The sequence below is a fragment of the Belonocnema kinseyi genome, chromosome 1 (genome assembly GCF_010883055.1).
Source record: "Belonocnema kinseyi isolate 2016_QV_RU_SX_M_011 chromosome 1, B_treatae_v1, whole genome shotgun sequence".
In the NCBI taxonomy this organism is placed as follows: domain Eukaryota; kingdom Metazoa; phylum Arthropoda; class Insecta; order Hymenoptera; family Cynipidae; genus Belonocnema; species Belonocnema kinseyi.
This window is the reverse complement of record NC_046657.1, coordinates 82,668,358-82,696,008: the sequence shown is the minus strand read 5'-3', so window position 1 is coordinate 82,696,008 and position 27,651 is coordinate 82,668,358. Positions and strand designations below refer to the sequence as shown.

Here is a 27,651-nt window from a genome sequence, read left to right as displayed (position 1 = left end):
CCATACATTTAAGTTATCAATAAATAGATAAATTTTCAAGCAAATTCATACAGTTTTAACCAAACAATTAAATTCTCTAAAAAAATAGTTGAATTTTCAACAACAAAAAGTTTTTTCTTAACCAGACAGTTGTATTTTAAACACAAAAAGGTGAAATTTCTACCAAAAGAGATAATTAATTAATGAAATAGAATATAATTTTCCAGAAAACTAAAAAATCAACTAAAAAGTTCAATTTTCTACCAAAAAGGATGAATTTTCATCAAAATGCATGAATTTTTAACCAAATAAATTAATTTTACGTTAAAAAGATGAATTTTTAACCAAGAAGAATAATTATCTGCCAACAAAGATTAATTTTAAACGAAATATATGGATCTTTAAAAAAGTAGTTGATTTTTCAACTAAAAAAGTTCAATTTTGAACCCAACTTTTGAATTTTCAGTTAAAACATTAACTTTGAACGAAAAAAATTTTTTTAACAAATTATATACATTCTCCGCCATATAGTTAAATTTTTTACCAAGTTGTTAAATTTTCAAATCGAAAATATGAACTTTCTACAAAAAACTTTATTTCTGTCAAGAAAAAAGTTTAATTTCTAAAGAAAGATATAGATTTTCAAACCAGAAAGATAAATGTTCAAGAAAATAGTTGAATTTTCAATTTAAAAATTTTGTTATTGAAGAAAGGGGAAAATATAAATCAAATTTTTTAATTTCCAAGCCAAAAATACGAATTTAAAACAAAATATATGAATTTTCAAACAACTAGTAGAAGTTTCTAGTCAAAATTTAATTTTAAATTAAAAATATAATAGTTACATTTTTCAGTTTAAAAAATTAATTTTGAAAAAAATGAAAGATTTACATAATCTTTTAGACAAATTGTTAAATTTTCTACCAATTTGTTGAATTTGCACGCTAAAATCTAGATTTTTTGCAAAACAGTTAAATTTTCAAGAATTTGTCAATTTGAATTTGTCAATTCAAGAAATTGTCAGCAAAATATATGAATTTCCAAACAATTAGTCGAAGGTTCTATTATAAACTAAATTTTCAATAAAAAATATAATAGTTAAATTTCGATTGGAAAAAAAATTAATTTCGAACAAAATGTAAGGAACTACAGAAATTGTTGAATTTTCAAGCCAAAAATATGGTTTTTCAACAAAATCGATGAATTTTCAAACAACTAGTTGAATTTTATACGCAAAAATAAATTTTCAATCGAAAATATAACAGTTAAATTTTAAACAAAAAAGTTAATTTTAGTATGGTTGAAAATTAATTCATTAAACTGAAAATTTGATTGTATTTTTTGGGACTTAATTGATCTTTTTTTTTTGTTCAAAATTCAACAATTTGGTTAAAAATTTGCCTTTTTTTTTGAAAGTTCAACTATTATATTAAAAATTTTTATATCTTTTTTTTCTGTAGAAGATCATTCTCTTATGGTTGAAAAATCATTTCTTTAGTTGAAAATTAGTTGTTCATTTATTGAAATCTAATTTTCTTAAACAAAAGTAAAATGTCAATAAAAAATATAAGAGTTAAATTTTTCGTTAAAAAAAATGAAGTTTGAAAAAAAATTAATTAACTACATAAATTTTCAGCCAAATCGTTAAATTTCCTTCCAATTTCTTGAACTTGCAAGCAAATAAAAATTATTTTGCAAAACAATTAAATTTACAACAAAAAGTTAATTTTTATTTAGACAGTTGTTTTTTTTTCGTCAACAAGGTAAAATTTCTACCGAAAGATATAAAATTTCAAACGAGAAAGATGAATTTCAAGAAAGTAGTGGAATTTTCAATCTAATTGTTGAATTTTCAAGTCAAAAAGAGGATTTTTTAATCAAATTCATGAATTTCCAAACAATTAGTTGAAAAAAGCTACTTAAATTGTTGAATATTCAAGCCAAAAATATGAATTTTTAACAAAATTCATGCAATTTTTTACCAAATAGTTAAATTTTTCAACCGAGATGATGAATTTTCTACCACAAAAATATGAATTTTTATAAAAATGCATGCGTTTTTAACCAAATAGTTTAATTTTCAATAAAAAAATGAATTTTCAATCGAGCAGATTAATTTTCTACTAACAAAGAAAATTTTTTAACCAGTTGAATTTTCATTTAAAGCATTAATTTTGAACGAAAAAAACAATCGAATTCTTAACAAAATATATAAATTCTCAACTATATAGTTAAATTTTCTACCAAATTGTGGAATTTGCGAACCGAAATTACGAATTTTCTACAAAACAGATCAATTTTCAACAAAAAAGTTTGTTTCTATCCAAAAAACGTGGAATGTCTATAGAAGGAGATAAATTTTGAAACCAGAAAGATAAATGTTCAGCAAAATAGTTGAATTTTTAATTAAAATAATTTTATTATTGAAGAAAGGAAAAAATATCAATTAAATTGTTAAATTTTGAAGCCTAAAAGACGGATTTTTAACATAATACATGCATTTTCAAATAATTAGTAAAAGTTTCAACTCAAAATTTAATTTTAAATAAAAAATATAATTGTTAAAATTTCAGTTAAGAAAATTAATTTTGAACGAAAAAAAACGAATTTTTATTAAAATAATACATTTTTAACCAAATAGTTAAATTTTCTGCCAAATTGTTGAATTTGCGAGTCAAAAATACGAATTTTCAACAAAATAGTTGAATTTTCAATTAAAATAATTTTGTTATTGAAGAAAGGAAAAAATATCAATCTAATTGTTGAGTTTTCAAGCCAAAAAGACGAACTTTCAACAATACACATTAACTTTCAAACAACTATTTAAAGTTTCTACAGAAATTTAAAACTAAATTTCAACGAACTATATAAATTTTCTATAAGCAAGTTCATTTTTATTCAGAAAGTTGTTTTTTTTTGTGTGAAAACGTTACAATTTCTACAGAAAGAGATGAATTTTCAAACAAGAAAGGTGAATTTTAACAAAGTAGTTGAATTTGCAATCAAATTGTTAAATTTTTATTTCAAAAAGACGATTTTTCAACAAAATAATTTATTTTTAAACAAAACAATACGATTTTAAAGCAAGAAAGATCATTCTTAACCAAAAATTGAATAGGCTCTTTAAATCAAAACAATGAACTTTAAATTAAAAATAGTTAAATTTTTTATTGAGTTCTAATTATTCAGTTCCCATTTAAGTGGAAAAACGAGAAAATTTGTATACCAAAGAATAAAATTTAAAATAAACATTGAAGTTCTTCTTTAATGTTTTTAAATTATTCTATTTAAAAACGGGAAATTTTGCTTTTTAAATAAAGTTAATTTTCCGTCGAAAACTTTTTTCAGGGTGGCTGTTGGACCGGGAAACCGGGATATAACCGGGAATGTTTTGATACCGGGAAAAAATAGTTGAATTGTTATGTTTTTCAATTATGCTATTATTTAGATTACAATGCGTAATTTAAAATTTGTTGTCTTTACAAATTTTCCATTAAAAATTTTTGTTTTTAAGCTCACATTTTTAATTTAAAGAATTTTTAAATGCTTTCTTAAAGACCTGAACAAATAAAAAATAAAAGCCTTTGATGTTGAAAGTTTTAGATAAAAAACATTTTTATTTAATAGATAAATAAAATTTTTTTAATTTATATGTACTTTAAGTAATAAAAAGTGAACAAAAATTATTTAACAAAAAGATTTGAAACCAGTTCAAAATTTAAAAATTTTCAGATTTATAAAATATTATTTCAGTCTAAAATAATCAATTTTTAACCCATTCAATTTGAAGCTTTTAATTTAAAAAAAGATTAATTATTGAATATTTAGCAATATTTGAGTTTTTATTGAAGACATGTAAATAGAAACCAAATATTTAAATATTTGGTTTTTTATTTTAATTGTTGTATTTGAAAAATGCTTAATACGTAAATGAAAGTTTTAAATTTTGATGTTTGATTTACAAATAAACATTTGTAGAAAAAGTTTGAATAATTTTAAGAGATATTCAGGAGTTTTTAAGAGATTAAAAATTATCATGCAAATTTGAGAAAGTCTTCTTAACATTTTCTAGAATATTTTTTGAAAAATTTGTTTACATCTTTGAAAAACTTTTTAAATATTCTCTTAAAATAATTTTTCAATATGAAAAGTTATTTTTAATTTTCCTAGGAATTTTAAGAAATTTTTTTTATACAAATGTTCAATTGTCATTGTAAAAAAATTCAATTCATTTTGACAGATATTTAGAAGTTCTGAAAAAATTTCCAAAATAATTTTAAATTTAAAACAAATTTAACAAAAGATTAAGTGACTACCAAAAAGGACGAATTTTTAACAAAATTCAAAAATTCTCAACCAAAAAGTTTAATTTTTGACTAAAAAAGAAGAATTTTCAATAAAATTCAAGAATTCGCAACCAAAAAGATGAATTTTATATCTAAAAAATAAATTTTTTTTTACAAGAATATTAATTTACTACGAAGAAAAAAGAATATTCAATAAACTTTAAGAATTCTCAACCAAAAAGTGGAATTTTCAATTAAACAGGTATAATTTAAAAAAAAGAGAAATTTACTAAAGTTACAACAAAAATTAGAGAATTCCGAACCAAAAAGTTGAATTTTTAACCAAACAAGGAAGAATTTTTTAACAAAAAGATAGATTTAATTCCAAAAAGAAGAATTTTCAATAAAATTTAAGGTTTCTCAACCAAAAAGACGAATTTTTAACGAAAAAATAAGCACTTTTGAACCAAAAGATTAGATTACTGCCAAAAATAATGAAGTTTTAACAAAATTTTCGACCAAAAAGTTAATATTACAACAAAAAAGGAAGAATTTAAAAGAAAAAAGATCAATTTACTACCACAAAAGACGAAGTTCCAATCAAATTCTAGATTTCTCAACCAAAAAGGCGAATTTTTATACAAAAAGATAAATTTACTGCTAAAAAATAAGAATGTTCTATAAAATTCAAGAATTCTCAAACAAAAAGACGTATTTTTAAACAACAAAAAAAATTTTCTCAAAGAAAATTTTTTCAGTAAATCAGGAAAATTTCAGCAAAATACATCCATTTTCAATAAAATATTTATATTTTCCAACAGATTGCTGAATTTTCGAGCCAAAATACAAATTTTCTAGGAAAAAAGTTTATTTTTATCCAGGCAGTTGCATTTTTGACAAAATATTTCAACTTTTTACCGAAAGAGGTAAAATTAAAAAGTCGAATTTTCAAAGAAGAAAATTTTTTCAATCAGGAAAAAAATTTTCATCCAAACTGTTGGATTTTCAAACCCAAAGGAAGATGTTAAAAAAAACAGTAAAATTTTTAATCAAATAGTTAAATTTTCATCTAAAAAGATGAATTTTTGACTAAGAAGATTAATTTTTTAACAAAAAATATGAATGGTCAACAAAATACATAAATTTATAACCAAATAGTTGAATTTCCTATAAAGCTAGAGAAATTTTCAACAAATTGCATACATTTTCAGTTAAATAGTTTGAACACTGGATATGAGGTTAGTCCAAATTCTATTTAATTAAATTTTATATAATATTTTTTTGGTTTCTAGAATTTTTTAGATAAATATTTGATTTTTTAAATTAAGAAAGACAATTGTTGGGAAAAAATTGAGTAGTTACATTTCTATTTCAGAAAATTAAGTTCCAATACAAGAAAAAAAAACTAATTTCTACCAAATAGTTCCATTTTATGCCAAATTGTTCAATTTTTAAGCGAAAAGGACGAATTTTCTATAAAATACATGCATTTTTAACTAAGTGGTTACATTTTTTAACAATAGAATGAATTTTCAACTAAGAAGATTAATTTTCTACTGAAAAAGAGGAATTTTCAGCAATTGACATGAATTTTAAAACAAACAGATGAAGTTTCTTCTAAAATAGATAAATTTTCAATAAAAAATGTAATAGGTAAAAATTCAGATAAAAAATTAAGTTTGAACAAAAAAAAAACGAATTTTTTAATAAAATACATAATTTTTCTACCAAATTGATGAATTTGCGAGTCAAAAATACGAATTATCTACAAAACAGTTCAATTTTCAACAAAAGAGTTTATTTTCATCTAGAAAGTTGAATTTTCAACAAAAAATGTGAAATTTCTACAGAAAGCGATGTATTTGCAAACCAGAAATTTGAATTTTTTACAACCAAGTAGTTATTCAAAAAATAGAGAAAGAAAGTTGTAACATTTTTTAGGCAAAAAGACGAATTTTTACCGAAATAGTTAAATTTTAAGAAAAAAGAGTTCATTTTTAACCGAAAAAAAAACGAATTTTACCTTAAACAGATGAATTTTTTAAAGAAAACCGTAACAGTTTATATTTCATGAAAAAAATGTAGGTAAATATTCAGTTAAAAATTAGTTTTGAACAAAAAGAAAAGGATTCTTAACGAAAGTCATAAATTTTCCACACATAGGTTAAATTTTCTACCAAATTATTGAATTTGCGAGCCAAAAATACGAATTATCTACAAAACAGTTCAATTTTCAACCTACGAGTGACAAATGTTCAATTGTCATTTATACATCAAAATTGTAAAGAAATTTTCTAAAATTTGCCAGATTTTCTGAAAATTGTAAAAAAAAATTCAATTCATTTTGACAGGTATTTAGAAGTTCTATAAAAATTTCCAAAATAATTAAAAATTTAAAACAAATTTAAAACAACTTCTAGATTTCTCAAGATTTTGAAATAGAATGTTGAAGCTTTTCAAGGATGTTTAGACGATTTAACAATAAAATAATTGAATTTCTAATTTAAGAAGTGGATTTACTTTTTTTTTATATTGAAAAATGTCAGTGCCTTCAATTTTATACGCGTAAATTATTGATCATTTGAATACAAAAATTTTTAATTAAAATGTTTTAAATTTCAATTTTAAAAGTTCAAAATTTAACAGTTCCACTTTGAGTGCTTTCATTTGCAGCTCAGTGTTTATTACCTCAAGTGGAAAATTGTTTACCTTTAGTGATCTATTTTTTAAATTTCATTGACCCTGAAAAATGTTTGCGAACTTGAAAAATATTCATACATCATTTTGACACAATTTTTTTTTCTTTTCTTCAAATTTGTGACACTATTCACATTATTTTTCATCTCTGAAGTGAGTCCAAGGCCCGCTTTGATTAAATTTAATGATTTTAAGATGTCGTCATGGAGTTTTTTCGAAATATTTTGGAGATGCGATCCCAGTTTGCAAAAATTTGTGCGATGTCTGCAAAGAAAAAGATGCCGTGAAAGGAAGACTAACAGAGTTAGAATTTAGTCACACGCGAGTGAAAAAGCGGGAAAATTTTGACGACTGTTTCGGCCTCGCCAAGTACGACAATGAAGCTTTTGACGACGAGGATTCGGAAAAGTACGAATTTTTCCGACACCAAGCGGAGGAGGAAAGGAAAAAAGCTGAGAAGGATTTAATCGAGCAACAATTCGCATTGAGGCGAAGCCAAAAAGTCGACGAGGTATTTAATTTAAATAATTACAACAACAACAACAAAAAAAACTAGAATTTATTTCTGATCGGAGAAAAATTCAAGTTTTAATTACTTAAACAATTTTTGTATATAAATTTATAATTTCACTTGGAACAGGGCATTTTTTAAACATAAAATGGGCATTTTTTAAAACAATTATCATTCAGATTCAGAAAATATTTGTTAAAAGTCAATTTTTTCAACTAGAAATTTAACTCTTCTAGTCGAATATTTAACAATTTTGCTGAAAATCCGTTGTTTTTTTTTTATTTGCTGTTTGTGAAGAATAAGATTTTTAACAGACAATTGAACCATTCTATTTTTGGTTTAAAATGTATCTATTTTTTAATGAAAATTAATCTTTATGGTTGAAAATGGATCTTTTTGGTATAAAATTAAACTAATCCAGTTAAAGATTCATAATTTTAGGTGAAAATTCATTAATTTGTTTGAAAATTTGTCTTTTTAAATTGAAAATTTAACTTTTTTATTGAAAATTCACATATTTTGTTAAAAAAAATTTTTTTTTCGTTGTTCATTATGTTTTTCTTTGCAAATTAATTCTCTTGTTTAAAAATTCTTCTTTTCGTTTGAAAATAAAATTACTTGATTAAAAGTTAAGCTCTTTTGTTAAACATTTTTTTGAAGATCTATAATTTTAATTGTAAATTTTTCTCTGGTCGAAAATGTAACTGCTTTGTTGAAGACCAATTTTTTTCAACTAAAAATTTTAATATTCTAATAGAAAATAAACATTTTTTGCTGAAAATCCGATTTTTTTTATTAATAATTTGATTTTTAACCGAAAATTAAACTATTCTATTTTTGGTTGAAAATGTATCTTTCTTTGATAAAAATTCAACTATTTGGTTGAAAAATTATTTTTTGTTTGTTTAGAAATTAAACTGAAAATTGATGTAATTTGTGAAAATTTAATTTAAAAAATTTGAAAATTTAATTTGCCTTCTTTATATAAAATTAATCTTGAAAGTTGAAGCTTTATCGTTTTGGTATCAAATTTCTACTTTTCTAGTTGAAGATTCATAATTTTAAGTGAAAATTCATTAATTTGTTTGAAAATTTGTGTTTTTAAATTGAAAATTTAACTTTTTTATTGAAGATTCACATTTTTTGTTAATAATATTTTTTTTGGCAGTACATTATCTTTTTCTTTTCAAATTAATTCTCTGGTTTAAAAATTCTTCTTTTTGTTTGAAAATAAAATTGCTTCATTAAAATTTAAACTCTTTTTGTTAAACAATTCTTTTTTTGAAGTATTATAGTTTTAATTGTAAATTCATCTCTGGTTCAAAATGTAACTACTTTGTTGAAGAGCAATTTTTTTCAACTAAAGATTTAAATATTCCAATAGAAAATTAAAAAATATTTGCTGAAAATCCGATTTTTAAATTAAGAATTCGATTTTGAACCGAAAATTGAACTATTCTATTTTTGGTTGAAAATTTATGCACATTGTGAAAAATTCCCCTTTCTATATCAAATTAATATTTATGGTTGAAGAATCATCATTTTAATTAAATATTCATCAAGTTTTGGGGTGCAATTTTTTTTGGTTCAAAATTCAGCAATTTGGATGAAAATTGTTGTCATTTTCATTTGAAAATTCAACTATTTCATTGAAAATCCACGTATTTTGATTAAAACCAATTTTTGGTTTGCCAGAAAATGATCTTTTTCTTTGCAACTTGATCTTCTTGTTTAAAAATTCTTTTTTTCGGTTAAAAATTCAAGTATTTTAGTTAAATATTTATCATTTAAGTTAAAAATTCATCTTTTAGGTTGAAAATAAAATTAATTGGTTAAAAGCTAATCTCCTTTGTTTAAAATTCACATTTGTGATTTTAAATTCAGCACTTTAATTGTAAATTCATCTATGATTAAAAATGTAACTACTTTGTTGAAGACCAATTTTTTCAACTAAAAATTTTAATGTTCCAATAGAAAATTAAAAAATTTTGCTAAAAATCCGAGATTTTTTATTAAGAATTAGATTTTTAACAGAAAATTTAACTATTCTATTTTTGGTTAAAAATTGAAGCTTTGTATTTAAAAATTAAATTGGTTGTTTGAAAATTAATGTAATTTGTGAAAAACAATTTTAAAAATTTGAAATTTTAATTTGCCTTTTTATAGAAGATTAATCTTTATTATTGAAACTTCATCTGTTTGGTGTAAAATTCAACTATTTGCAACAATTTGGATGAAAATTTCTCTTCTTTTCATTTGAAAATTCAATTATTTCTTTGAAAATCCACATGTTTTGTTAAAAATATAATTTTTTGTAGCACATGATCTTTTTCTTTGCAAATTAATATTAGTGTTTGAAATTTTTTTTTCGTTTGAAAATTCAAGTATTTCAGTTAAATATTTATCATTTTAGTTGAAAACTCATATTTTAGGTTGAAAATAAAATTAATTTTAAAAACAAATTTTTTCAACTAAACATCCTAATTGTCGAAAGTTCATCTTTTTGGTATAAAATTCAACTATTTTAGTTAAAGATTTATAATTCTAGCTTTACAAATTCTACAATTTTGATGGAAATTTGTCTTTTTTAATTGAAAATTCAACCATTCCATTGAAAATCCATATATTTTGCAAGTTGATCTTCTTGTTTAATAATTCTTTTTTTTTCGTTTAAAAATTGAAGTATTTTAGTTAAATATTTATTGTTTGAGTTAAAAATTCATCTTTTAGGTTGAAAATAAAATTACCGGGTTAAAAGTTAAGCTCTTTTGTTAAATATTAATTTTTTTGAAGATTTATCATTTTAATTAAAAATTCATTTCTTTGGTCGAAATATGAGCTATTTTGGTGGAAAAGTCTTTTTTTTATGAAGAGGATTTTTTGCCGAAAATTGTACTATTGTTGATTGCTAAATTATCTTTTTTAGTTGAAAATTCATATTTTTTGTAAAAATTAATGATTCATCATTTTAGATAAAAAATCTTTTTCTTCTAAATTTAAATATTTGACTGAAAATTAATCTTCTTTGCTTGAAAATTCTAGTAATTGGTTGAAAATTAATCAATCTTTTTGGTTCAAAATTCGTTTCTTTGTGACTAATTCATATTTTTGGTTGAAAATTTAATTATTAGGTTGAAGATTTCATTAAAAATTAAAATATATGGTTAAAATATCATGTATTTTGTTAAAAATTATTCTTTTTTTTTTGACTAAAATTATTCTTTTTGGTTGAAAACTCATTTCTTTAGGTGAAAATTAGTTGTTTTTTTTTATTGTAATCCTAATTTTTTAAAATAAATTTAACTACATTTTTTGTCTGATTTTTTATGCACATTTAATATTTCTGGTGGATAATTTATCTGTGTGGTTAAAAATGTAACTTTTTCATTAAAAATTTATTTTATTTGCTTAAAAACTTATTTTTTCTAACTCAAAATTAAAATATTCTATTTTTTGTTGAAAATTGATCTTTTTAATTGAAAATTGATCTTTTTTAGTAGAAATTTCATCTATTTTGTTTTAAATTGGCCTTTTGTAGAAAATTTAATTATTTGGTTATAAGTTTATGTATTTTATGGAAAATTATTTTTTTTTTAGAAAATTTATTTTTTGTTTGACAATTCATTTGTTTGGTTGAAAATTTTACTATTTCGTTCAAAATTGATTTTATTCGGTTCAAAACTTATTTTTCTACCTTAAAATTGAAATTTTTTTGAAAATTTAGATTTTTGAGTTGAAAATTAATCTATTTTGCTTACATTTTGTCTTTTTTGGTAGAAAATGCATCTTTTCTGGGTTGAAAATTTAACTATTTGATTACAATTTTCTTTTTAAATTGAAGATGCATAATTTTACTTAAATATTCATTTCTTCGTGTTTGTATTTATTAAATATAAAGTATTTAATTATGTTTTATATTTAATTACTTACTTTTTGGTTAAATATTTAACAAATTGTGTTAAAAATTCGTTTTTTTTATGGAAAATGATTTTTTTTAAATTAAAACTGTAGCTACTTAATTTTCGGTTCAAAATTTATCTTTTTCAGTTGAAAATGCTTTTATTTTGATTGAAAACTCGTCTTTTTGTTTGAAAATTTAATTATTTTGGTAGAAACTGCAAGTTTTTATGTTGTAGAATCAACTTGTTGTAAATCGTCTTAATGAATTGAAAACTCTACATTTTGTATATTTTTTTCTTTATTGATTGAAAAATCTTTCTTGGTTGAACATTCATTTCTTTGATTAAAGATGCGTATTTTTTTGTTTAATTCAACAGTTTTTTTTATTGAAAATTAAAATATTTTTTGGTGGAAGTATCAGCTATTACACTTTTTGTTAAGAATTAATTTTTTTATCAAAGATTTATTAGTTCGATTGAAAATTTTCAATAAAAAATTTTATTTTTCAACCAATAAATATGAGTTTAGCAAACTAGTTGAATTTTTAACAACAAAGGATAATTTTTTTTAAATGTAAAGAAACTTGAAATTTTCAGGAAAAGAAAAACGAGGAAGATGGTAAATATTCTTACGTTCGCGCCGCGGAACACACTTCGAAAAAAATTAAGGGACTGGCTGTTAAGGTAAATTAATTAACTTCATACTTTTAATTATCAGTTTGTTTCATAAATGGAAATATTAAAAAAATAATTTTTAGACAAGGGAAATGTTGTATGATCAACTCTACGAGGCATTGTCGAAAAATTTTAGAATGTTCGACATCAATAAAACGAGCGAAGATGTTCGAAATTTGGCCCTTGATTTGGAATATAAAAATCTTTGCGGGACTCGACTCGCGAATGCTTACAAGCTCAATATGCACAAGTTGGTAAGAAAAGTCTTTTAAAACTTGATTTATTTCCCAGGCATTAAACACTAGCAATTCTTTTGTTTACCTGAATTTAAGAACTCAAAAAATTTCAAAAGAATTCAAGCGGAATTGATACGATTTTCTAGAGAATTCAAAAGAATTCAGCGAGATTTACAAATTTCAGAGAATGTAAAGATTTTCAATAATTTAAAGATTTCCAAAGAATTCAATTGTTAAAAAAATGGAAGGATTAAAAGAATTTCGAAGAATTGAACGAATTTTAAGCATTGAAAAAATCAGAAGAATTGAAAGAATTTATTTCAATTTCAGGAATTCAAGAGTAGTCGGTAGAAAGAGTTCCGAGAATTCTTAAGAATTGAAAGAAGTTCAAATATTCAAAAACTTCAAAGACTTCCAAATAATTGAAAGTATGTATAAAATTCAGAGAAAATCAACATTAAAAAAAAGATTTCCTAAGAGTTCAAGGAATTCTAATGAATTCAAAAATTCAAAATAATTTAAAGAATTCAAATAAGTTCAAAGATGGTAAAGAGTTTAAATTAATTCAAATAATTAAAAGAATTCCAGGTTCTTAAAAAAAATTGAATTTATTAAAAAATGTAAAGACTTCAAAGAATTCAAGTTAACAGAAATGTGGAAGAATTGAAAAAATTTCAAAGAATTGAACGAATTTCAATAATTTAAAGAATTAGAGAAAATCCTGATAATAAAAAGACTTGAAAATTTTCTAAGAATCAAAAGGATTCAAGGAATTAAAATAATTGAATTAATTAAAAGAATTTAAGCACTTCCAAATAGTTTTAATTAATTTAAAAATGGATGAATTGAATGAGTTTCAAATAATTGAATGAATTATAAGAATTCAAGTTAATAAAATGACTAATTGAAATAAAATCTAAAGAGTTGAAATAAAATAAATTTTAATTTATTTTAAAAAATTAGAGAAGTTGAAATAACTTAAAAAATGCGAAAAAATAATTATTTTAATTCCAGAAATTAAAAAAAAGTCAATAGGAATAATTCAAAGTATTCTTAAGAATGGAAAGAATGTCAAGAATTTCTGAAAAGTGAGAGAATTGAAATAACTACTAAAAATTATAAGAATTCGAATGATTCTAAAGAATTTCCAAGAATTAATAGATTTCTTGACAATTCAAAGAATTCCTAAAAACTTAAAGAATTTCTAAGAAGGCAAGGAGTTCAAATAATTCACCAGATTTAAAATATTTCCTTAGAATTCAATGAATTAAAGTTAATTGGAAAAAGTAACAGAGCTAAAATAATTCAAATCAATGCGAATAATTGGAAATTTTAAAATCAATTTAAAGAGTTTAATGAAAATTGAATTCAAATAATATCAAAGTATTGGAAGAATGTATAATTCGAATTCCAGTACATTCAGAAAATTCAATTGAAATAACCCAAAAATTTTTTAATGATTAAAAGTATTTAAGAAATTCTAAAAGTTTCTAAGAATTGAAAGAATTGAAATAACTCCAAAGAATTCAAAGAAATTTCAAGAATTCAAATTATTTCCAAGAATCCAAATAATTCTCAAAAATTCAAAGAATCCCCAAGAATCAAAAGAATTCAAGTAATTCCGCAGAATTCCCATTAATAAAATAATTCCAAAGGATTAAAAGAAATTCAAGGAATTCCCAATAATTCACATGATTCCCAAGATTTCAAATAATTCCTAAGAATCCAAAGAATTCCTAAGACTTAAAGAATTTAAGGAATTCTAAAGAATTCGAAGATTTTGCAATAAGTCAATGAATTCCTAAGAGTTTGAGTAATTCTCCAGATTCTGATAATTCCTAAGAATTCCTAATAATTCTTAAGAATTCCTAAGAATTCAAAGAATTTCTAAGAATTCAAGTAATTTTTCAGAATTTCCAATAATTAAAAGAATTCCTAAGAATTTAAATGAATTTCCAAGAATTCAAAGAATTCCCAAGTATTCAAAGAATTCCCAAAAATTCAGGGAATTCCTGAGAATTCAGAGAATTCTTAAAACTTCTAAGAAATCGTAAGCATTCAAATAATTTTTAAGAATTCAAGTAATTCCAAAGGATTTCTAATAATTCAAACAATTCTAAAGAATTCAAAGATATTTCAAGAATTCCCAAGAATTCAAGGAATTTTCAAGAATTGCAAAATGCCCCAACAATTCCATGAATTTACAAGAATTCTTATGAATTCGAAAAATTCCGTAGAATTCAAAGAATTTCAAAAAATTCCATGAATTCCCAAGAATCCCTGAGACTTCAAATAATTCCTAGGACGTTAAAGAATTTCTAAGAATTCAGATAATTCTTAAGAATTCAAATAATTTCAAAGGATTTAAATAATTTCAAAAATATCAAAGATGCCCCAAAAATTCCATGAATTTACAAGAGTTCTTAAGAATTCGAATAATTCTGCAGAATTTCAATGAATTCAAGGAATTCTCGAAAATTCAAAGATTTTTCAACAATTTAATGTATTCACAAAAATTCAATAAACTTCCAAGAAATCTAAGAATTCTTAAGAATTCCCAAGAATTCATGAGACTTCAAATAATTCCTAAGCCTTCAAAGAATTTCAAAGAATTCAAAGATGTTCCAATAATTCCATGAATTTACCAGAATTCTTAAAAATTGTAAGAATTGGAATACTTCCGCAGAATTCAAATAATTTCAAAGAATTTAAGGAATTATCAGGAATTCAAAGATTTTTCAAAAATTTAATGTAATCACAAGAATTCAATCAATTTCCAAGAATTCTAATAATTCTTAAGAATTGCCAAGAATTCTTGAGGCTTTAATTAATTCTTAAGACTTTAAAGAATTTCTAAGAATTTTAATAATTCCGCAGAACTGTCAATAATTCAAATAATTACAAAGAATTCAAATAATTCTTTAGAATTCAATGAACTTAAGTTAGTTGAAAAAATGGAAAGAACTGGAAGAATTTAAATTAATTCAAATAACGAAAAAACTTTAATTGAATTCAAATAATTGAAGGAATTCAAAACCTCAAATTAATTGATGTGAATTTAGAAGATTTCAATTGAATTAAAAGAAATTGAACATAACTTGAAAAGATTCAAAAGAATTCGAAACAATTCAAGGAAATTTGAAGGAATTCAGATTTTTGTTATCAGTGTTTATCCCCTCGTTTACTGCCAAGTGTAAATTATTTTCAAAAATCATCTTCCACTTTCATATAATTTTTCAGGTTTCCGGAGTTGAAAAATGCAACTCCAGTAACACTCTTCACGAATCTTTGAAATTCAGCAACTCCCCGAAATCCCCAAAATCCCCGAAATCCCCGAAATCCCCGAAATCGCCGAAATCCGAAATGGACACAGATTTCGAGTCCGATTACCAAGAAGCCAAGGACTCCATAGAGTCTGATGATAATCTGGCGAAAGTAAAATTCGACGGGTTCAAAACTGCCTTAGAAATTTCCAAATCCTCCGCTCAAAAGACTGAAAAAAATCCCGACGATTTGACCAAATCAGCCGAACCTCACAGTACAAGAAATGCAAATACCTCGCCCCACAAAACCGACTTTAACCGATTTCCGAACGAAAATTCTCTGCCCGATTTGAGCAAAATCGAGTGTCTGAAAAATATCAAGTTTGACGGTTTCAAGTCTGCCTTGCAAATGATCAAAACCCAGGAGGCAGAGCGAGCAAAGGAGAAAGCCGAGAAGGAGAGAGCCGAGGAAATGAAGAAGGAGGAGCAGGAGAGAGAAAGGACGGAGAAACGAGTCTCAGAATCCGAGAAACGCAAGGAGATTCTCAAGAAGTCGACTGGCAAGGATTTGAAGTCGCAAAGTGTCAAAAAATCCGGGAAACATGCGCTTTTTGATTGCGAACCTCGCGAAACTCCGAAGAAAAAATTTGACGGTTTTCAGTCGGCTCTGGTGACGGCGCAGTCGGGAAAAGTCGCGGAAAATGGAGAAAAGGGCCAGGGGAAGAGCGAAAATTCGTCGAAGAGAAGGTCGAGGGTTGAGGTTGAGGTGTCGAGATCAAAAACGAGCAGGAATTACAAAAAAGATGTGGATGTTGCCATGCACTGGAAAATTTCCGAGATTACGAAGAAAAATTTACAGGAACATTTTCCATCGGCGGATATACCGGATAGTGATACGTTTAAGCAGATTTGCCGGAAAATGGTGCACCAGTTGCTCGCCAAAAGAATGTCCGGTAAGAAAATTTTGTTAATTGTTTAAAATATTTTTTCAGATTTTTCATATCTTTATGAATTCCAAATAATTTAAAGAATTCTTTAGGGTTCAATTAATTCCTTAGACTTGAAAGAATTTCTAACAATTCGAATAATTCCAAAGAATTCAAATCATTTTTAAGAATTCAAGGAATTCTCAAGAATTCAAAGATTTCCCAACAATCAATTGAATTCCCGAGACTTCAAGTAATTCCTAAGAATTCAAAGAATTTCTAAGAATTCGAATAATTCCTCAGAATTTACATAATTTTTAAGAATTAAAGGAATTCTCAAGAATTCCATGAATTCAAAAGAATTCCTGAGACTTCAAGTAATTCCTGAGACTTCAAAGAATTTCTAAGAATTCGAATAATTCCGCAGAATTTAAATAATTTTTAAGAATTCAAGGAATTCTAAAAAATTTAAGGAATTTCCAAGAATTCAAGGAATTCTCAAGAATTCAAAGATTGTACAACAATTCAATAAATTCCCAATAATGCAAAGAATTTCATGAATTCCACAGAATTCGAAAACTTCCATAGGATTCCTGAGGCTTCGAGTAATTCCTAAGACTTCAAATAATTTCTAAGAATTCGAATAATTCCGCAGAATTTAAATAATTTTTAAGAATTCAAGGAATTCTCAAGAATTCACAGATTGTCCAACAATTCAATAAATTCCCAAGAATTCAAAGAATTTCATGAATTCCCTAAAATTCCAAGAGTTTCATGAATTCCCAAGAATGAAAGAATTTCATGAATTCAACAACTTCCAAATAATTCAAAGAATTCCTTACACTTCAAATAATTCCTTAGTCTTCAAAAAATTCGAATAATTCCAAAGAATACAAATAATTTTTAAGATTTCAAGGAATTCTCAAGAATTCAAAGATTGTACAACAATTCAATGAATTCCCACAAATTCCTGAGGCTTCAAGTAATTCCTAAGAATTCAAAGAATTTATAAGAATTCGAACACTTCTGTAGAAATTAAATAATTCTTAAGAATTCAAATCATTTCAAAGGATTCAAATCGTTTCAAAGAATTCAATGTATTTCCAAGAATTCAATGATTTACTCACAATTCAATTAATTCCCAAGAATTCAAAGAATTTCATGAATTCCTAAGAATTGAATGAATTCCAAAAAAATCAAAGAATTCCTGAGGCTTCAAGTAATTCCTAAGACTTCAAAGAATTTCTAAGAATTCAGATAATTCCGCAGAATTTAAATAATTTTTAAGAATTCAAGAAATTCTCAAGAAATCAAAGATTGTCCAACAATTCAATAAATTTCCAATAATTCAAAGAATTTCATGAATTCTAAAGAATTCAAAAACTTCCAAAGAATTCCTGAGGCTTCGAGTAAATCCTAAGACTTCAAAGAATTTCTAAGAATTCGAATAATTCTGCAGAATTTAAATAGTTCTCAAGAATTCAAATCGCTTCAAAGGATTAAAATAATGTCCAAAAATTCGATGTATTTCCAAGAACTCAATGGTTTTCTGACAATTCAATACATTCCCAAGAATTGAAAGAATTTCCTGAATTCCATGAATTCCTAATAATTCAAAGAAATATAAAAAATGCGATGAATTTATTATTTGAACTCAAGAAATTTAAATCTTTTACTTAAAAAATGTTAATTACATTTTTATTTAAACGAATTTTAAATTGCTATCTTGAAGGCTTGTACAGTACAAACTTAACAGCGTTTAAAGTTGAAAATTGTTGATAAAAGATATTTTTATTTTATCGACTGTAAATTTAAATATAAATAAATATTTTTAATAGATCTGTATGTTGAGTATTAAAAAGTGAATAATGATTGATTTGACAAAATTATTTTAAATCCGTTCAAAATTTAAGAATTTCCCGATATTAACGGAAAATGTTCAATTTGTAAGTGAAATTGTTGAATTTTTGATCTATAAATAACAATTGAACACTTATTATTTGTAGAAAAAATTGGAGTAATTTTTCTAAATTTTTAGTTTGAATTATGCTGAAAATCTGCATTTTGTTTTAAATTACGCTAACAAGTCAAGTTTTAAGTTAATTTTGAATCATTTCAAAACTTCTAAATATCTATTGAAATTGCTCAAATTTCTTCTGCAAATAATAAGTGTTCATTTCTTATTTGAGTATCAAAATTTTGAAGATTTTTTTTTTAAATTTGCAGGATTTCCTCAAAATTGTAGGAAAAATTCAATTCATTTTAAAACATATTTGGAAGTTCTGGAAAAATTTCAAAAATAATTTTAAATTTGGAAAAATTTAAAACAGCTTCTAGATTTCTCAAGATTTTAAAATAAAATTTCGAAGCTTTTCAAGGATGTTTAAACTATTTAAAATGAAAATAATTTAACTTCTAATTTGGGAAATGTTCAGTTTAAAAATTCCATAAAATAATTTTGAAAATATTAAAGTTCATTTTAAGATTTCCTAAGATTTGAAAGATTTCTCAAAAATTCAAAGAATTCCTAAGAATTACGAGAATTCCTAAGAATTTAAAGAAGTTCTAAGAATTCCTAAGACTTCAAAGAATTTTTATGAAGTCGAATAATTTCGCAGATTCAAATAATTACAAAGAATTCAAGGAAGTCTCAAGAATTCAAAGAATTCCTAACAATTCAGATAATTCCTAAGAATTTCTAAGACATAAAAAAATTCTCAAGCATTCAAGGAATTTCTAAAAATTCAGAGAATTTCCAAGATTTACAGAATTCCCAAGAATACAAAGAATTCCTAATACTTTAAAGAATTTCTAAGAATTTAAAATATTCTCAAGAATTCAAATCATTTCAAAGGATTTAAATAATTTCCAAGAGTCCATGGAATTCTCAAGAATTTAAAGATTTCCCAACTATTCAATCTATTACCAAGAATCCAATGATTTGCCGAGAATTCAATAAATTCCTAAAAATTCAAAGAATTTCATGAATTCTCAAGAATTCATAGAATCTCGTGAATTCAAAAGAATTCGAAGAATTTCATGAATTCTAAAGAATTCAAGAATTCCAGATATTTCAAATAATTCCCTAGACTTCAAAGAATTTCTAAGAATTCGAAAAATTCCGCAGAATTCAAATAGTTCCAAAGAATTCAAGGAAGTCTTAAAATTTCCAAGATTTTCCAGCAATTTAATGTATTATCAAGAATGCAATGATTTAACAAGAAATCAATAAATTCCCCAATATTCAAAGATTTTCATGAATTCTCTAGAATTCAAAGAATTTTATGAATTCCCAGGAATTCAAAGAATTTAATTAATTCCAAAGAATTCAAGGAACTTCATGAATTATAAAGAATGAAAGAATTCTTAAGGTTTTAAGTAATTCCTAAGACTTTAAAGAATTTCTAAGAATTCGAATAATTCCGCAGAATTCAAATAATTACAAAGAATTCAAGGAAGTCTCAAAATTTCCAAGATTTTCCAGAAATTTAATGTATTCTCAAGAATGCAATGATTGAACAAGAATTCAATAAATTCCCCAGTATACAAAGAATTTCATGAATTCTCTAGAATTCAAAGAATTTTATGAATTCCCAGGAATTCAAAGAATTTAATGAATTCCTAAGAATTCAAAAATATTTCTATTCTAGTTGAAGAATTTTTTTTAGTAGAAATTAATATTCTTGTTTGAGAATTTATCACTTTAGTTGGCAGTTTATCAGTTTGGTTCTGAATTAATTTTTATAACTAAAAATGTAATTATTATATTTTTGGTTGAAAATTGATATTTTTCATTTCAAAGTTCAACATTTTGATTGAAATTTTGTACTTTATTTAAAAATTAAAATATTTCAGTTAAATATTTAACATTTTAGTTAAAAATTCATCACTTTGTTCGAAAATGTAACTATTTTATTGAAAATTAGTTCTTTTTTACTGAAAATTCAACTATTCAATTTTTGATTGAAAATTTATCTTTTTTAATAAATAATTCAAGTATTTTGTTGAAAATTCATCTTGTTTGATGGAAATAAATCTTTTGATTTAAAATTTAAATATTCTAGTTGACTAACCCTCATTTTTGTTAATAATTTATCAGCTTGGTTGAAAATTAATTTTTTTTATATGAAAAACTAATTATTCAATACCGAAAATTGATCTTTTTTATTTAAAAATTTTTGAAAATGCATGTATTTTGCTAATAGTCTTTTTTGGTAGAAAATTAATCTTCTTGATTAAAAAATTACTTTTTTTATTGAAAATTAAAGTGTATTCTAGGTACATATTCATCATTTTTTAGTCAAAAATTTCCCAACAATTAATTGTATTCCCAAGAATTCCGTGAATTCCTGAGACTTCAAATAATTTCTAAGAATACAAATAATTACAAAGAATGTATTCCCAAGAATTCAAAGAATTTCATGAATTCCTAAGACTGCAAATAATTTATTAGACTTTAAAGAATTTCTAAGAATTCGAATAATTCCAAAGAATTCAAATAATTATTAAGAGTGTATTCCCAAGAATTCAAAGAATTTCATGAATTCCCAAGAATTCAAAGAATTACAAAGAATTAAAAGCATTCCTGAGACTTCAAATAATTCCTTAGACTTCAAAGAATATCTAAGAGTTCGCATAATTCCAAAGAATTCAAGGAATTCCCAAGAATTTAATGATTTACCGAGAATTCAATAAATTCCCAAGAATTAACAGAATTTCATGAATTTCAAATAATTCAAAGAATTTCATGAATTCCCAAGAATTAAAAGAATTTCATGAATTCCCAAGAATTAAAAAAATTTCATGAATTCCCAAGAATTCAATGAATTTAATGAATTCCAAAGAATTACAGAGAATTTAAAGAATTCCTGAGACTTCAAATAATTCCTTAGACTTTAAAGAATTTCTAAGAATTCGAATAATTCCAAAGAATTAAAATAATTCTTAAGAATTCAAAGATTTTTCAACAATTTAATGAATTTTCCAGAATTTCTGAGGCTTCAATTAATTCCTAAGACTTCAAAGAATTTCTAAGAATTCGAATAATTTCGTAAAATTCAAATATTTGCACAGAATTCAAGGAAGTCTAAGAAATTCAAAGATTTTCCAGCAATTTATTGTATTCCAAAGAATTCATTGATTTAACGAGAATTCAATAAATTCCTGAGAATTCAAAGAATTTCATGAATTTCCAAGAATTCAAAGGATTTCATGAATTCCAAAGTATTCAAAGAATTCCTGAGACTTTCAATAATTCCTTAGACTTCAAAGAATTTCTAAGAATTGGAATAATTCAAATAATTCCAAATAATTCAAATAATTTTTAAGAATTGAAGGAATTCTCAAGAATTTAAAGATTGTGTGAAAATTTATCTATTTTCTTGAGATATCTTCTTTTTTTAAAACAAACTTTTTTAGTATAAAATTTATATTTCTGTTGAAAATAAAATTAACTTGGTTAAAAGTTTAAGCCTTTTTTTTAACATTTACCTTTCTTGATTTAAAATTGATCTTTTCCAGTTGAAGATTTGTTGTTTATTTTTGGTGGGAAATTATTTTTTTAACTAAAAACTAAATTATTAAATTTTGCTTTAAAAATTGCCATTTTTTGTTTAAAATTCAACTATGTGGTTGAAAATTTATGCATTTTCTTGAAAAATCTTCTTTTCTGGTAGAACATTAATGTTTTTTTTGTTTGTTCTAGATTTATCATTTAGTTGTTTTTTTTTTTAACTGAAAATTTCACTATTCCCTTTTTAATAGGAAATTGTCTTCTTTGGTATAAATTTAATGTTTTTGGTTTAAAATTTATCATTTTAGTTAAAAATTTATCAGTTGGATTGGAAACTATTTTTAACTGTAAATTTACCTTCAATTGTTTATTGAAAATTTTGTTAATTAAAAATTTATCTGTTTTTTTTTTAATTTATTAAAATTCAACTTTTGAAATTGCATGTATTTTGTTGAGAATTCGTCTTTTTTGGTAGAAAATTTATCTTCTTGTTTAAAAAATGACTTTTTTATTGAAAATTCAAGTATATTCCAGTTAACTATTCATCATTTAAGTTAATTCTTTTGTTAACAATTCACCTTTTTTGGTTAAAATTGATCTGTTCCAGTTAAAGATTTTTATTTTATTTTTAGTAGAAAATTTGTTTTTTAACCAAAAATTAATTGATTAAATTTTTCTTTTTAAGTTAACAATTTAACAATTTGGTTGAATATTTATGTACTTTCTGGAAATATCGTTTTTTTTTGGTGGAAAATTAATCTCCTTGGTTAAAAATTCCTCTTTTTCGATTAAAATTCATCTATTCCGGTTGTAGATTTATTATTTTAGTTGAAAATCATCGCTTTGGTTGACAATTTTTTTGTGTGAAATTTTTTTTCACTGGAAATTTCACTATTCCGTTTTTAGTTGAAAATGGATCTTTTTTAGTTGAAAATTGAACTAAGTGATTAAGAATTAATTTTGTTGTTGAAAAATTGTCTTTTTTGGTACAAAATTCATCTTTTTTGTTGAAAATTCAACTATTCGGTTAAAAATTCTGATTGGAAATGCAATATTGTACGTGAAAAGTTATGAATTAAATTTTTGTCTCAATTATTATTTAGATTCATAGACTTTAGAGACAAATTCAATCAATTATTAACTATGTTTTCAATATCATTGAATTATTTATTTATTCAATGGTGCTAATATATTTAAGAATATCATGTATTATAATTAATAAAAAGTTTCGAAATTAAAAATATTAATTAAATTCCTAGACACTAAATATAAAATTGTTTTATTTATTTATTTAATTATTTATTTATAATAATCGTTTTAAAAAATTCGTACTATGAAAAATGGCACGTGAAAAAAACTTGAGATATCTGGGAAAAACGTGGAATTGTCAGGGAATTTTTTTCTCTGATTTGAGTTGGACGTTGTTTTTAATGACGAAAATTCGAATTCTGATTTCAGAGGAAAAGGACATCCGGATTTTTGTGAAAAAAAACTTGGCCTTTTTCAAATCAAAGTTGCCGAGCAAAGCTTAAATTAAGTTTTGCGGAGCTGGATTTTTTAATAGAAAGTCAGGATGGAATCTCTGATTGTGAAGGTGCATAGTAGTGTCTATGAAGTTCCTAATTCTCCTTAAATGGCGAGGATTTCTGTTATATTTATTATCTACAAAAGCTTTTTTTTCAGTATAAGATCGTGGTAAGGTAAATTTTGTCATTTTTATTTTATAATTTATAATTTATCGTTGATGGATTATAAGTAAATTTATTATTATACAAAGATGTGAGTAGACGTTTATTGAAATTATTCTGTGATTGTGTTCGTCAGTGTCATGTAAAATATGTACTTATTAATATTACTGAGGAACCAATTAACTAACTGTAATGAATTTATAGAGTTTTGTCAAATAGAAATTAAGTAACATTTTTCGTGTTTCTTATGTCTAATTTGTATCCGAATTAGATCTTTTTCCATAGAGTACCTTTCAATAAAAAAATGTCTTTTCCAATTTCGGAAGATTTGAGTTTGGATTTAGATGTTTATTTCGGCTTTCCACATTTTTAATTTCGTCTTTGGAAAAAAAGTCTACGAGAAAAAAAAGATAACTTTTTTTTCTGAAGTTATTTTGAAAAATTTCTTCTTTCGTTATTTGACTGAATAAATAAAATGATTTAATTTTTGGCCTTTTCTAAAATCTTGTGAAATGGTCTAGTATGTTCTTAAATTTTTCGGAAATTGCTGAATTTCTGAAATATTTAAAAATATTGTAGAATGATTTAGAATTTTCTGGAATATTCTTGAATGTATTGTTCCTGATTTTTTTTTTCTAAAATGTTCTTAACTTTTGAGAACATTCTGGAATTCTGTAAAATGTTCTGGACTTCTGTCAATTATTTTTTAATTTTCTGTCATGTTCTTTATTATTCTGGAATTTGTTTTAATGATTTAGAAATTATTTTAATGTTCTGGTAATGTTTTAAAAATTTTTAAAAATATTTTTAATGTTTGAATGTTTTTTCAAACTTTTATAGAATATTCCAGAGTATACTGAGATTTTCATTGAAATTCTTTAAAAGTTATAACAGATTTGTGGATTCGAAATTTGTTCAATTTGGAAGATTTAGAATTAAAAATTTGACTCTTGATCTTCAAAATCATCCAAGCTTAGCATTTTTATTTAAAGATATTTAAAATTGGAGTTTTCAATTGTAAATCTTCAAAATTGTAAAACTTTATATTTTACATTCTTAAAAGTGAGGAGTTTTTCATTTTTATAATTTGAAATTTTTTAAAAATTTAAAAAGTTTAACATTTTTAAATAAAAATAATGAAGCATTTAAGTTTTACAATTTAAAATTCTGTAATTTTGATGATTTAGATTCGAAATTTATTCAATTTGCAAGATTTAGAATTAAAACCTTGACTTTTGATCTTCAGAATCATCAAAATATAAGAATTTTTATTTATCCATCCTTAAAATTAAAGAATTCTCTGCTTCAAAAGTGTAGAACTTTGAATTTTAAATCTTTAAAATTGAGGAGCTTTAAATTTTTAATGTTTGAAATTGTATATTTTTTAATTTTACTAATTTACCATTAGGTTTTTTGTAATTTTTGACGATTTATATTCGAAATTTCTTCAATTTGGAAGATTTATCATTTAAACCATGAATACTGATCTGAAAACTATTGAAAATTGAAAACATTTTATTTTTACATCTTTAAAATTGAACAGTCTTAAATTTTGAAAATTTACAATTGAAAATTATGTATTTTTAAGATTTAAAATAAAACTTTTGTAATTTGGCGATTTGCATTCGCTTTTACTTCAATTTTGATGATTTAGAATTGAAAACATGATTTTTGTTTTCCAAAATGATGAAAAATTAATCATTTTGATTTTTACGTCTTTAAAATTGAACAGCTTTAAAGTTTTTAAATTTTTTTACCAACAATTGTGTATGGTTTAAGTTTTACAATTAAAAATTGTGTAGTTTTGATGAATGAGATTCGAAATTAATTCAATTTGGAAAATTTATCACTTTAAACCTGACTTTTAATCAAGAATTTTCATTTCTACATTCTTAAACTTGAACAGTTTTAGTTTTTGAACATTTTTAATGAAAAATTATGCGGGATTTAAGTTTTACAATTAAAAATTCTGTTATTTTGACGATTTAGATTCGAAATTTATTCTATTTGGAAATTTTATAATTTTAAACCTGACATTCATTAAGTGTATCGTTTCACAAAAAATAATAACTTTTCACAATTTACAAGGTAAAAAATTTATTCAAATAAATAAAAATTAAAGGAAAGGGTTAAAGGAAAAAAATCAATAAATATTGGGGAAAATTATTCCTTGAAAATCTGTTAAGAAGCGAATAAACTTTAATTTGCAAAAAGTTAATAACAAATATCTATTCCTTCTATTTTTTCGAAAACTGAGCTTTCTTTATTGAAAATTCCATGAAATTTTTCAAGCTTCCTATTCTAAATCTTTCAAACTAAATAAAGTTTAAATGTAAATAATTAAAATGACTGTTTTTTTAAATCGTAAGACTTAAAAACTGCACAATTTTTCATTTAAAATTTTCAAAATAAAAACTTAAATTTTCAAGATTTACAATTTCAATATCCGTTTTTAAAATGGACATTTCAAAATCCTTATATTTTTTCATGATTTTGAAGAACAAAATGTTGTAAAACATTTCCCAAACAGAAAAAATTGCGAATGCAAATCATCAAAATTGCAAAATTTTTATTGTAAAAGTTAAAAATTACATAATTTTAAATTTTAAATTTTCAAAATTTAATACTGTTAAATTTTAAAGATATCTAAATAAAAAATCTTAAATTTTCAGCATTTGGAATATTAAAAGTTATGTTTTCAATACTAAATCTTCTAAATTCAATAACTTTTGAATGGTAGTTTCCAAAATTAAAACCCCTTCAAATTGAAAGATGTACAACTGAAATTTCTACAATTTTTAAGAGTTGCAACTGAGAATTTTTCAGTTTTTAAGATGGACAAATTAAAATTCTAATATTTGTATAATTATCAAAATCAAAAGTCATGTTTTCAATTATAAATCTTCTAAATTGAAGAGATTTTGAATCAAAATTTTAGCTTTTTCAATTATAGGACTTACAAATTAAAAACTCTTCCGTTTTAAATATTTGCAATTCAAAGTTTTTCAATTTTGAAGACTTACAATGGAGAATTCTTCAACTTTAAATATGGATAAATAAAAATTCTTATATTTTGTTGATTTACAAAGTCAAAGGTCAAATTTCCAATTATAAATTTTCCAAATTTAATAAATTTGGAATCTAAATTATCAAAACTACCGAACTTGTAATTGTAAAACTTAAATGCAATATAATTTTTTAGTACAAATTTTCAAAATTTCAAACTTCAATTTTAAACACGCAGAAATAAACATGATTAATTTTTTAGCATTTTAATGTTTAAAAATCAAGTTTTCAATTATAAATCTTCTAAATTGAAGAAATTTATAATTTAAATCATCAAAATCACATAATTTTTTATTTTAAAACTTGAAAATTAAAAACTTCAATTTTAAAGATTTGCAATTAAAAATTTTACAATTTTAAAGAGATTTAATACTGTTAATACTGTTCAATTTTAAAGATGTATAAATAAAAAATCTTAAATTTTCAACAGTTTACAGATCAGTATTAATGTTTCAAATGATAAGAACTAATCAATCTTTTAGCATTTAAATTGCATAGCACTTCAATTTTAAAGATTTACAATTCAAAGTTCTACGATTTTAAAGAAGAAAATTCATTAATCTTAAAGATCTGTAAATGGCAATTCAGAAACTTTGATGATTTTTAAGAACAAAAGTCAAGTTTACAATTATACATTTTCCAAATTGAATAAATTTCGAATATAAATCATGAAAATTAAGTTATTTTTTTAATTTTGATCATTTAAAGTTTAAAAAAAGTAAAGTTTATGATTTATAATCGAAATTTATTAAATTTGCAAGATTTAGAATAGGTTGTTACGGCAGAGTCTATCGAAAACCTACAAAGAATTTTGAATAAACTAGATGCAAGCATGAAGAGCATGGGCTTAAAAATTAACGCAAATAAAACAAAAACTATGGTGTTCGAAGGAAATAGTGAGAAAACGCTATGC

General features: G+C 23.4%; 1 protein-coding gene across 1 annotated transcript in view; it reads left to right on the top strand.

Moving 5' to 3' along the window:
• LOC117170903 (ATP-dependent DNA helicase Q5-like) overlaps positions 1-23,985 on the top strand; it is a 53,633-nt gene extending 29,648 nt beyond the window's left edge. The window contains exons 9-13 of the mRNA XM_033357951.1: positions 7,158-7,473; positions 11,970-12,056; positions 12,131-12,301; positions 15,524-16,499; positions 23,443-23,985. Coding sequence (XP_033213842.1) covers positions 7,158-7,473; positions 11,970-12,056; positions 12,131-12,301; positions 15,524-16,499; positions 23,443-23,516 — 1,624 coding nt within the window. The 3' untranslated portion in view covers positions 23,517-23,985. The remainder of the gene's footprint in view (positions 1-7,157; positions 7,474-11,969; positions 12,057-12,130; positions 12,302-15,523; positions 16,500-23,442) is intronic.
• Positions 23,986-27,651: the final 3,666 nt, after the last annotated feature.